At 38.9% G+C, this 13,119-nt stretch overlaps 1 protein-coding gene across 5 annotated transcripts in view; it reads left to right on the top strand.

Annotated features, from left to right (window-relative positions):
• ATRN (attractin) overlaps positions 1–13,119 on the top strand; it is a 184,848-nt gene that overhangs the window by 77,855 nt on the left and 93,874 nt on the right. For all 5 annotated transcript variants that reach the window (XM_027976837.3, XM_042229777.2, XM_042229779.1 and 2 more), the window contains 6 exons: positions 921–1,011; positions 1,835–2,078; positions 2,346–2,529; positions 3,555–3,709; positions 6,748–6,832; positions 9,462–9,679. In XM_027976837.3, the coding sequence (XP_027832638.1) occupies positions 921–1,011; positions 1,835–2,078; positions 2,346–2,529; positions 3,555–3,709; positions 6,748–6,832; positions 9,462–9,679 (977 nt within the window). The remainder of the gene's footprint in view (positions 1–920; positions 1,012–1,834; positions 2,079–2,345; positions 2,530–3,554; positions 3,710–6,747; positions 6,833–9,461; positions 9,680–13,119) is intronic.

Here is a 13,119-nt window from a genome sequence, read left to right as displayed (position 1 = left end):
CGCTGTGTAGCACAGGGAGCTCAACCCAGTGCTCTGTGACAGCCTGGAAGGGCAGGATGGGTTGGTGAGTGGGAGCGAGGTTCAGGAGGGAGGGGACATACATGTACTTATGGCTGATTTGTATTGTTATATGCAGAAACCAACACAACATTTTAAAGCGATTATCCACCAATACAAAATTTTTTTAATGTAAATTAGGCAAAGAAAAGGAAACGCTAGAAATTTTTTTAAACCTAATTGTCATCCCTTTTTCAGTGTGTGTCTTTACTTTTATATGGGGCTTCCCTGATAGCTCAGTTGGTAAAGAATCTGCCTGCAATGCAGGAGACCCCGGTTTGATTCCTAGGTCAAAAGATCCTCTGAAGAAGGGATAGGCTACCCACTCCAGTATTCTTGGGCTTCCCTTGTGGCTCAGCTGGTAAAGAAGCCACCGGCGATGCAGGAGACCTGGGTTTGATCCCTGGGTTGGGAAGATCCTTGGGAGAAGGGAAAGGCTACCCACTCCAGTATTCTGGCCTGGAGAATTCCATGGACTATACAGTCCATGGAGTCTCAAAGAGTTGGACACCACTGAGTGACTTTCACTTATTTTTATATGGTTAAATGAAAGAAAAGTTATAGTAATGAAAGTCCCTCGACTATAATGCAACCTGCAAGTGATCTAGTGTATAGAAGTTTTCAGGAAACACTAGAAAATTCAGTTGGTTTTCTTTTTTGTTCCCAGACAATGTAGCCCCGCTGCCCCTTCCTGAGTTCTCAAACGCGTAATAGGCACAGATACTAGATATGTTTGCTCAGATACCTCCCCACATCCATCATAGATTTAAAGAGTATCTCCAAAATGGATTAGATTACAAATAAAGACTCCAAGATGTTCTGTTTCCTTGTTTGGGTGAAAATATGATCTGTTTGTTTTGTAGGTATGACCTTGCTTCTAGGGAGTGGCTTGCACTGAACCGTTCTGTGAACAGTGTGGTTGTTAGATATGGCCATTCTTTAGCATTATACCAGGTAAAATGTCTCCACTGTGTACTAAGCTAGAAACTCAACTCTTCCATCATTACTCTTATCATATTATATGATTGATAGCTTTTTAATGTTGGATTTTTTTCCTAATCTTTTTTATTGTGGTAAATTATACATAACAAAATTTACCATCTTAGCCATTTTTAAGTGTACAATTCAGTGATAGTAACTTCACTCATAATGTTGGAGTCATCATCACCATCCATCTTTGCAATTCTTTTGATCTTATGAAATTGCAATTCCATGCTCATTTAACAATAATTCCCCATTCTCTCCTCCCTCCTACCCCTGGAACCCCCATTCTGCTTTCTCTGATTTTGACTTCATTGTTGGTTTTAATTAGGGGAAAGCTTTAATACTTGAGGGGTATATAATTGGTTAAGTTAAAGTTGAGTCTAACCTGAGAGATTTAAATGGATTCATAAGTCAGACTGGGATATTATGAGTGTGGTACTAAATGATTAATAATTAACTTAGTGTAGATTAGCTTTTGCATTCATTAGCAAGTTTAGCCAAGAATTACAATGTAATTGAATAGTCATTTTCATTTCCCTGTTTTGTAGTTTATTTCAACTTTATTTTTCCAAATCATTTTATATTGTAAAAAATCTTGTATGAGGAAATCCAAGAAAAGTGGCCAAGTATTAGGGATAAAAATTATGATTTATTTTGTTCTTTCACTGAAAGGTGCTTTTCACTAACACTTTTGAGCTAAAAATAATATCGAGGTTTTGAACTGTTCACTTTTCTGTGTTTAGAATTGATCCTTTTGATATTTTTTAGAATTTTGTTTACATTTTTTCCCCAGGATAAAATTTACATGTATGGAGGAAAAATTGATTCAACAGGGAATGTGACCAATGAGTTGAGAGTGTTTCATATTCATAATGAATCATGGGTGTTGTTGTCCCCCAAAGCAAAGGAGCAGTATGCAGTGGTTGGGCACTCGGCGCACATTGTCACGTTGAAAAATGGCCGAGTGGTCATGCTGGTTATCTTTGGTCACTGCCCTCTCTATGGATATATAAGCAGTGTGCAGGAATATGACTTGGGTAGGTATATTTTTTTCAGTGAATATATTTTGAATGTCAAATTTAAAGTAGTATGTATTTGTTACTGTCAATTTGGCAGGGAGCCAAAGATGTTTGGCCACCTGGGTTTGTATTAAGTTTTAGGTGGCCTTCCTTTAAAAATGATTAAAGAAAATTATGTGTATCAAGTTTCCCGAAATCTCTTCTGTCTTCAGCTAATTGGTAATTTTAAGTATTTGAGAGGAGGAGCCTGCAACATTTGCCTTGAACTGTTTGCTCTCTTTCCAGATAAGAACACGTGGAGTATATTACACACCCAGGGTGCCCTTGTCCAAGGCGGCTACGGCCATAGCAGTGTCTATGATGATAGGACCAAGGCCCTGTATATTCACGGAGGCTACAAGGCTTTCAGTGCCAATAAGTACCGGCTTGCAGATGACCTCTACAGATACGATGTGGACACCCAGATGTGGTGGGTACTTTTTCTTGAGCTTTCACTTTAGAATGTGAATTCTGTCAACTGTTGGGAAAATTGTGTTCCAGTTTTGTTTTCAAGCCTTTCTGATACCTTTCTTCATCATTGTAATCAGAGAAATTGTGAATCAAGCAGAAGGTGATAAGTAGTAGTATCTATAAGCTATGAACTAAGCAGAAGGTGATAAAGTAGTAGTATCTATAATTTTGTAGTAAGTTGATTAGAGCCTTGTGTTTTGTTTTTTGTTTTTACTGTTTTTCCGTTTCCATACGCTCAGTACCACTGTAAAATTTTAGTTCTTCAGAGCCCTAAGGAATAAACTGTTTTATATAGCTGAGTTTATGCGCACTGTTGTACTTAAGTTTGCTTTTTAACCTTTTTTTGATGACCAAGATATTATCATTGGGGTCAGTTATTGGTATCATTCCATGAAATCATCAGAGATGGACTCAGTACCCGAAAGATTAGAGCTCACCTCATTCTACTCTCTTTTGGTCTATACAAAGTATGCTAATCTTAATAAATATATGGCGAATTTGAGTTATGAAATAATTATAAAGCAGTAGTTTCTCTGCTTTTTGTATTTCCTTACATATTTGAGACCTCACTATGGATACATATTATCTATAGTTAAAATGGTTATTTTTAGTGACTGTGTAATACTCCATCATGTGGGTATACTGAGCCTATACAGTTGAAAGCTTTGGTTTCTAGCTCTTGTCTTATTCGTAAAGATGGTATGTAAGCTTCCATCTATATTTCACATGATTTCTACTCAGAAACTAGAATTATAGAGTGATAGGGTATGAATATTTTTAAGACTCAACGTAGTTTATCAAAATTCTACATCATTTGATTTTACGTTTATTGTTGAAAAATTACTTATATACAGAGAAAAATGTAAAAGTATTTGCACATTTGGATCTGAAGTTAAGAAAATGGTTATGTTTGTATTAACAAATAGATGATAAACATTCTAAAGAACTAACCTTGTATTTATTATTTTTAAATAAACTCAAAAGGACCATTCTTAAGGACAGCCGATTTTTCCGTTACTTGCACACAGCTGTGATAGTGAGTGGAACCATGCTGGTGTTTGGAGGAAACACACACAATGACACATCCATGAGCCATGGGGCCAAATGCTTCTCTTCAGATTTCATGGCTTATGACATTGGTAAGTTTCCCAAAGCCATTTTAGCTTCAAGAATCTTTTTTATCCATAACCTGCATTTTAAAAGAAACAGAAAATATCTGTAGTTAATAGTGGTCAAGCTGTTTGAAAGAGGTCCAGATGGAATTTTTAATGTTAAATTGACTGATCATAATATATTAAAAAGCATTACTTCTATATCTGATTCTTTTAAAGTCCCTCCTTTGATGGGTTGGGGTGATTGGGCTCTCCTGTGTTACAAATAAAAGCCTTATATAGTGTATTATGTCATTGTGACCACCAGCATTGTGTTGAGTTGGTTTAAGTCTAGCTTTATTCATTCCCTTGAAACTGTTTTCATACATGCTTGATGTAATACTTGGACAGGCATATTTTAAATATTTGGTGTGGTAATTGTATTGACCAGAAGAGGGCAGTATTGGTTCATGCAAAACAAATATTAGAAATTCTTTTGTGTAAATATCATCAGATGTTCTTTTTTAACAGACATTTAAGCGCAAGCCACTGAGCTTGTACATTGGGGATTGTAAAAGGAATAGGTTACAGTCCTTGGCCTCATGGTGGGGAAAGCAGAGAATCGAGCAGACAATATCACTGCAATTTAGGGTGTTATTTGCCTGAGAAGAACGTATGAGAACGCCTGTGAACATCCCATAACTCTTAGGTATAAGGGTTGCAGTCAGGGAAAGTCTTTTTTTTTTTAATTGGGGTATAATTGTTCTACAATATTGTGTTAGTTTCTGCTGTGCAGCAGTGTGAATCAGCTATATGTATACATATATCCCCTCTTTCTTGAGCCTCCCTGGCTCCCTCCTCCCACCCCTCTAGGTCATCACAGAGCACTGAGCTGAGCTGTCTGTGCTATACAGCAGCTTTCCACTAGCTGTCTATTTTACACATGGTGGGGAAAGCCTTCTTGAGAAGGGCCTTGCAAGCTGGGTCCTAAGAACACTGGGAAGTCAGCTGGACCAGGTTAGGTAGCACTTCTCAGTCAAAGGAACCCCATGTGTAGAGACACAGAGGTATTAAGAGACTATGCTACATAAACTTGGGGCCTCTGAATAGTTAGTTCTGGCTGTATCCTAGCAGCACATCAGGGAAGAGTGGCTTCCAGCAGAACTAGAAGCAAGCAGCTGTGTGGTCAGAACTTGAGGGACTTGCTGTGTTGTGCTGAAGGGTTTATGCTTTTTGAAGAATCTTAAAGAAGAGGTAATAGAACTGTATTTGTGTCTGAGGGAGATCTCTGTGTGGCATTGTGATGTGTAGTTGGGGAGGGGTAGGATGTGTAACAAGGCTATTGATAAAAGTTCTTAGGAGGGTTTGAGCCAAGGCTGTGGAAGTAACAGTGAGGATAAAGAGACAAATGGGTTTGAGAATTACTAGGAATCTGTGTTTTGAAAGCAGTGACAGCATCCTTCTCTGATATCTGGTGTGGGCCGTAGTAGATGGTTGTTTTGTTTTGTTTTTCCCCTTAAGACTGGAACTAGAAGGACAGCATCTGGGAGGAAGTGAGTAAATTGAATTTGAGAGCATGTTCAAGTGGAGATGACTGTGGGGCAGAAAGAAATAGAAATCAGTGGGGAAAATGTAGGAGGGGATGAACTTTCTATAGGGAGCATGTGTCATCAGGAACAAGCAAAGAACCAAGGGGTAGATCCATAAAGAAGCCTGAAAGAGAATGGAGACTGCGAAAGCATGTTGGAGAAGTAGGACAGAAGTGAGGCAAGACTGGGGACCTGTGAGGAAGCAGTTACCAGTGGCTGCAGAGGGATGACTTCCCTAGTAGCTCAGAGGGCAAAGCATTCACCTGCAATGCAGAAGACCTGGGTTCAATCCCTGGGTCGGGAAGATCCTTTGGAGATGGAAATGGCAACCCACTCCAGTATTCTTGCCTGGAGAATCCCATGGACAGAGGGGCCTGGTGGGCTACAATTGGTGGGGTCGCAAAGAGACAGACAGAGGGATGAGGTAAAATAAGGACTGAAGAGTCTTTCAGATTTTGCAACCAAGAGGTCATTCATTACCTTCTAGATACGGAGGAAAGATCCAGAGTATAGAAAGCTGAGAAGTAATGCATGTTGAGATAAACACAGCAGTGTTTTCACTTAAAACATTTCACTTAAAAACAAACAAAAAAACCCTTGTCTGTGAAGGCAAGAAAAGGGGTAAGTTGAATGCCTCCTTGGGCATATTTAAATGCTGTGGTAAAAGTCAAGCGTGACAAGAGGAAGGGCTCCTGCCACCCTGGTTTTAGGGAAGGAAGCAGGAGGCTGTGGGAGTTGATGGCCTCTGTTCTGCATGTGAGGAACACCACAGAGTTTAGGCTGGGTGGGAGAAGTGAAAGCTTTTGTTGTCAAGGCTGAATAAATGTCTAGATTGAGTGAGTGTGAAAGTCTGCTTGTTTGGGAATAGGAGACAGTGAGTCAGAGGTTGGTATGGTTCAGCAGCACTAGTTGGTATTAAGGTCCAGAAGAGAGATCGTTAGCTTGGATCAGAACAAAGGAAAATAAGTAGATCTGGGGGATCTAGGAAAGGATCGTTTAAAAATTAGATAAAGTTGGTTATTATTATTGTAGTTTTAATTTTCTACTTGTATTTTCCTATTCTAGTTACTGAGTTTGGGCAAAGCAACATAGAGTGGAAAATCATTATGGAATGTACATGCTTTACTTACGTAAGCTTTGAAAAATGTAAAATTTGATTAAGTTAGAATACATTGTAGTGGGTAATACTGATGGGCAACAGAGTGAGTGATAAGGATGTCATGGAAGTTGGGTGCATTCACTAATTAGATTTATTTATTAAATTTTGGTTGTGCTGAGGTTTCATTGCATTCATTCATTAGAATTGCTGTAGAGTCCTACCTTTTTTTCATGCCTTGCTGATCTGTTGTTGCTGAGTTTTAACTCAAATAATGGTGTGACTAAGAAAAACTGTGAGCTGTGTTTGTGTTTATTACAATCTTCTTTCCCAAAGAAAATGCCAGTCTCCATTGATTATGAATAGTGGTCCCTTCTGAAGTGTGTTTTTCTTGCTCCTAGATTGTGACCGATGGTCAGTGCTTCCCAGACCTGATCTCCACCATGATGTCAACAGATTTGGCCACTCAGCAGTCTTATACAACAGGTAATTGAAGAAGGGCTTGCTCCTTTTCTCTTATGTTTAAAATGAAAATGAAGTAAAATGTGAAGTGATATTGAACTTACATATTATTTGCAGGATTACTTTATCTCATTTGTGTTTCACAGAATTATGTTAGGTATGGATTTCCTGATTTATATTTAAAATATTTGATGTGGATTTGAATTACTTCTAATGCCATGTTTGTTGATGTGGTTTTAGAAGTAAGCTGTCTTTGGTGTTGTCTGAGTGCATAGGACAACAAAAGTTGTGTGCAGTTACTGTCTTATACCCTCTGCCATTTGCTATCATTTGTGGTGCTTAGGTTGTTGCATTTCTTACCTTTTGTCTGAGTGGTGAAGAAAGATTTTTAAAAAGAGGGCACTTCAAAAAACACTTAGTTATGGGAACAGAGGTGGGAGACTCTGGTGCTTCATATAGCTCAAGTCTGTGGCGGTTCATACAGTTCGGGTCTCTGTATTATCTGAAGCCTGCACTGTGTTCCATTGCATCATTTGGAAGTGTCTGGCCCAAACTCACAGAGCTCTTCTTAAATCTGCCCCTGGAAAAGCATCTGTCTTATAAAGGAGCTCCAACGTGGCTATGTGACTTGTACCTTATTTTTATTTGTTAAAATAGTCTAATCATGTTGTTAATTTTCTCATTTTTGTTTCTGTTGTGATTACTGTTGTTTACTTCTTTTAAAATTCTTGGCCTTATCAGTCCTGGAACTATTTAAATGCTATAATGCCTATGTATATTATGTTAGGATTCCCTTTGTTTTCAAGTTTTCTTTTGTCATAGTTCAAGTTAGATGAGGTAATTGACCTTGGATGAGGGAAGATAAGAAAGCAATCTATCACCTGAAACTATCACAAGATTGTTAATTTGCTATACCCCAATACAAAATGTTTTGTTGTTAAAATAATAAAAAAATTTTTTTAATAAAATTAAAAAAAAGAAAGCAACCTATCTTGGAGATGTGAAGGAAGAAGAAAACTTAGACCTTGGGGAAAGGGACATCTTTCACAAAGTAAACATTTAGTTGAAACTTAGCAATGAAACTTATAGTAGAAACATTTGATAAGTATGGATTAAAGTGGAAGGATTTTTTAAATTATAATTTGGGATGTTATCTTAAATTGTAATATGTATTGCCTCAGTAAGGAAAAGCCTTAAAGTTTTCTAGTAAATGCCTGTTGATGCTTTTCATCGGAAAAGCGGTGGGTAAATTTTGTTATCATCTTACCTGTGGTTGCCTGGCCTCAGCTCTTTTCATCTTTATTATGTTTTCCCAGCATAGGACTTGGCAGATAATAGGCATTTGCTAAACGGCAGCTGTTAGTACCGTAATGATAATTAGCAAATAAATGGATTTTCTATCAAAATATTTGGAGGTTTTATATGAACTCAGAGAGCTGACAGTTTACCGTACGGTGTAGTTTAACCATGAATCAAAATTGGAAATGGCTTGCCTGAGTTATAATGTGTTTATTTTTGTATAATCCCAGTGGAGTTTTTGAGCCTATATGTTTCTGTGTGTATGCATAGGGTTCGAGGGGGCAGGGCATGACAAGGAAGTCACGTAGGAAAAAAAACCATGGCTATTTTGATATTTTTCCAACGTTTTTCTTACTGTAGTATAGTTTATTTACAGTGTTGTGTTAATTTCTGCTGTAATGGTTAGTTTAATTTTGTGAAGTATTTACCTAAGGCGAAACTTTGATTCACAAGATATTCACATGTTTTGAATGATGGTTCCCTTAATTGAGCACCAGATTGGGCCAGCTGTGCTTCACTTAGTTGTCCTTGTGGTTTTTGGGGGAGGCAGGAAGAAGCGTGGGCTGGGAGCATTGAGACTGCTGCAGATGCAGCTGTTCTTTCCAGTTCATTGCTCCAAGCCTCTTTGAAGGACTCTGCCTACCCTCGCATGGCCGATGTGACCAGAAGTATTCAGGATTGCTAAGAATACCTGCTGTACTGGGAGGCAGATGGTGCTTACTTGATTCAAGCAATAAATTGACTAGTTGAATCCATACTACATAATGTGGTACTAAGTAAGCCGATATGAAGTTAAAAATTAAACCTGGTGTTCATTTTTGGTTACTGAAATCTGTCAGTTTTCAGATACAGTAAAAATGCAGCCACGGAATCTTTATGCTTTAATTAGTCCTCTGTTGATTTGGGGAAAATTGAGACACAGTGAGAATGAATTGCTTGATACCTCATTGTGGGTTAGTACTAAACTCCTGGCAGATTATGGCATATCAGAGTTGGAACAGAAATCATCTGTTCCACTGATATACAGCTTGTACTGTGCATTAAATTTCTATATGCACTCATCTCTTTCTTATTGGTCTGTTTTCATTACACAGTTTTGATTAGAGAGCCTTTATCTATGCTAGCAGCCAGAAGAATAGATAGGTTATTGTAACTGTTCTGACTAGTCATAGGCCATTGTGAAAGGTTGGAATTTGGGAAGTAAGGTATAAGAGTGATTTTTGAGATCTTGAAAGATTACTTTTTACAGGACTTTTGATATGTGAGGTTTGTCTAAAGATTATAAAAAGTGTATCATGCATTTGTTTATGTAGGTTTCCAGTAAACTCTTTTTCTCTCTTTTTTTTTCTTTTAGAACCATGTATGTATTTGGTGGTTTTAATAGTCTCCTCCTCAGTGACATCCTAGTATTCACATCGGAACAGTGTGAAGCACACCAGAGTGAAGCTGCTTGTCTTGCAGCAGGACCTGGTGTCCGGTGTGTGTGGGACACAGGGTCATCTCAGTGTGTCTCCTGGGAGCTGGCACCTGAAGCACAAGAAAAGATAAAGTCAGAATGTTTTTCTAAAAGAAGTATGTTTTTTTTTTCCTCTTCTTAAAATGTAGTTAATTTGAAATCTTTTTATCTCAATTGTGAAGGCACTTATCTTATGTGAACTTTCAGTGTTCGTTTTATTATCCAAAATTATTCGAGTAATAACATAGGCAAATGCTTTATGGATGTTTGAAAATTGGTTTGTAAACATTTGTGTAGTGGATGGAAACATGCCATGTCTGCTGTTTGCTAATGATGAAGAAAAAACATTTTTAACATTGCCTAGACTTTGTATACCTACTCTAGAGGAAAAGGAAAGTGAAGTCACTCAGTCATGTCCAACTCTTTGCAACTCCATGGACTGTAGCCTGCCAGGCTCCTCCGTCCATGGGATTTTCCGGGCAAGAATACTGGAGTGGGTTGTCATTTCCTTCTCCAGGGAATCTTCCCAACACAGGGATTGAACCTGAGTCTTCTACGTTGCAGACAAACTCTTTACCATCTGAGCCACCAGGGAATCCCCTTTTCTACCAACTTCAGAACCTAGATGTTTATTTCTGCACTGTCCCCATATGTTAGCTACTAGCAATCTGTGATTATTAAACACTTGGAATGAGACTGGTGTGGCTGAAGAAATGAATTTTTATATTTTAACTAAATTAAAAACTACATGTGGGGACTTCCCTGGCGATCCAGTGGTTAAGACTCTGCTGTTCTGCAGCAGGGGACACAGGTTACATCTCTGAACAGGGAACTAAGATTCTGCATACTGGCAGCCAAAAAGAAATAAAAAATAAAAACTACATGTGGTTAGTGGCTACCACATTGAATTATGCAGTTCTGACATTAAGGATAAGATTCAGTTCAGTTCACTTCAGTCGCTCAGTCATGTCCGACTCTGCGACCCCATGAATCGCAGCACGCCAGGCCTCCCTGTCCATCACCATCTCCCGCAGTTCACTCACACTCACATCCATTGAGTCCGTGATGCCGTCCAGCCATCTCATCCTCAATTGCCCCCTTCTCCTCCTGCCCCCAATCCCTCCCAGCATCAGAGTCTTTTCCAGTGAGTCAACTCTTCGCATGAGGTGGCCAAAGTACTAGAGTTTCAGCTTTAGCATCATTCCTTCCAAAGAAATCCCAGGGTTGATCTCCTTCAGAACGGACTGGTTGGATCTCCTTGCAGTCCAAGGGACTGTCAAGAGTCTTCTCCAACACCGCAGTTCAAAAGCATCAATTCTTCAGCGCTCAGCCTTCTTCACAGTCCAACTCTCACATCCATACATGACCACAGGAAAAACCATAGCCTTGACTAGACAGACCTTAGTCGGCAAAGTAATGTCTCTGCTTTTGAATATACTATCTAGGTTGGTCATAACTTTTCTTCCAAGGAGTAAGCGTCTTTTAATATCATGGCTGTAGTCACCATCTGCAGTGATCCTGGAGCCCCAAAAAATAAAGTCTGACACTGTTTCCACTGTTTCCCCATCTATTTGCCATGAAGTGATGGGACCAGATGCCATGATCTTCGTTTTCTGAATGTTGAACTTTAAGCCAACTTTTTCGCTCTCTTTCTCTTTCATCAAGAGGCTTTTAGTTCCTCTTCACTTTCTGCCATAAGGGTGGTGTCATTTGCATATCTGAGATTATTGATATTTCTCCTGGCAATCTTGATTCCAGCTTGTGTTTCTTCCAGTCCAGCGTTTCTCATGATGTACTCTGCACTCATCTCACATGCTAGTAAAGTAATGCTCAAAATTCTCCAAGCCAGGCTTCAGCAATATGTGAACCGTAAACTCCCTGATGTTCAAGCTGGTTTTAGAAAAGGCAGAGGAACCAGAAATCAAATTGCCAACATCTGCTGGATTGTGAAAAAAGCAAGAGAGTTCCAGAAAAACATCTATTTCTACTTTATTGACTATATCAAAGCCTTTGACTGTGTGGATCATAATAAACTGTGGAAAATTCTAAAAGAGATGGGAATACCAGACCACCTAACCTGCCTCTTTAGAAATCTGTATGCAGGTCAGGAAGTAACAGTTAGAACTGGACATGGAACAACAGTCTGGTTCCAAATAGGAAAAGGAGTACGTCAAGGCTGTATATTGTCACCCTGCTTATTTAACTTCTATGCAGAGTACCTCATGAGAAATGCTAGACTGGAAGAAACACAAGCTGGAATCAAGGATAAGATTAAGAGGGCTAATCCAGAAATGCTGTGTTGAAGTAGATTGTTCTAATAGATAGAGGTAGAGTTACTGTCTTTGCAAAGTATTATTCTTTTCTAACCTCTCTAGTTGAGCACAGCAGTGATGGCAAGGCAGGCAGTTGCTGAAGATGAGCAGTGATCCCTGCTTCTAGAACCACCCCTTGTATTGTCCAAGTTTTCTTTACCTTACCTTCTCAGCTTCTTATTACCCTTTTTTTTTCCTGACAGTCAGCACAGTGCAATACAGTGAAGTCATATGTGGGAAAGTCTTTTAAAAGTAAGAAAAATGTCTCTGCAAATTATTTTTTCACTTCAGTTTATTTAAAGTATCTTGATTGAATTTCTTAACTATTAGGGTTACCATGATATAGTAGTTACTATGTGAGTTATGATGGACAGAGGCAGCTTTCAACTGTCCTGGAATGTTCCAAATTAAACTGAACATAAATCCTCAGTAAGACCATCCAGTCAACTTTCCAGGTTCATTGGTGGTCTTGTGAGTGCTAGAGAACCAAGATGACCAGAACTTTTTAGGGCTAGTCACCATCTCCTAAAAGGGATAAAAGCAGTGAAGTAGCTATTTTTTAACCATATGTTAAAAAGTTCAAATTAAATGTGCAGGTTTATAGGAAATAGTATTTAATTCCCTTAGATGATCCATTATGATCTCATCTCCAGTGTCACCTTCCTGGTTTACTCTGCTTTCTGTGTGGGCCCAGGCCGTGGAGTGATAGCAAGGGCAGGGAGAGCAGCCTCAGGAGCAGGTGGCTAGGATCTTTGTGAGGGTGCGCCCTGCCTTTTCTTGTCCATGGATTCTACCATGTGCCATGCCCATGAATGGTTGAATAGATGAGCCAGAAGTTGTGTAGCTTCTCTTTCATTGCTGACCTTGACCCGTCTAGGGTCACTGGGAAATCAACAGGTCTGTAGTAACCTAGAATTTCTTACATATAAGTGTATTGCCTTTTTGGGGGTTCTGTGTGCTGCCTGCTTCCTGCACCCAGAGCAGCCTTGCCTTTATAGCTAGGAGAAATGGCTTGGTCTCCTATACTTCTTTGTTTGGCTCCTGGGCAGCTCTTGGTGTTCAGTGAATTGCTAGTTGATTTCTTTCTTGGGAAGAAAAGTCTTCAAAGAACCAGACCTATTTCCCTTATTGTTGAATTATTCTATCTTTGTTTTTCATCTTCTGTGTACTTTTGTTGAGAGGGTGGAGTACAAAATGGCTTTTCTTCACATTGTTTACTTATTTCTAAATACTGTTTAAACCTG

This window comes from Ovis aries, chromosome 13, assembly GCF_016772045.2.
Source record: "Ovis aries strain OAR_USU_Benz2616 breed Rambouillet chromosome 13, ARS-UI_Ramb_v3.0, whole genome shotgun sequence".
NCBI lineage: Eukaryota > Metazoa > Chordata > Mammalia > Artiodactyla > Bovidae > Ovis > Ovis aries.
The sequence above is the reverse complement of the archived record's forward strand: the minus strand, read 5'-3'. Positions and strand labels throughout refer to the sequence as shown.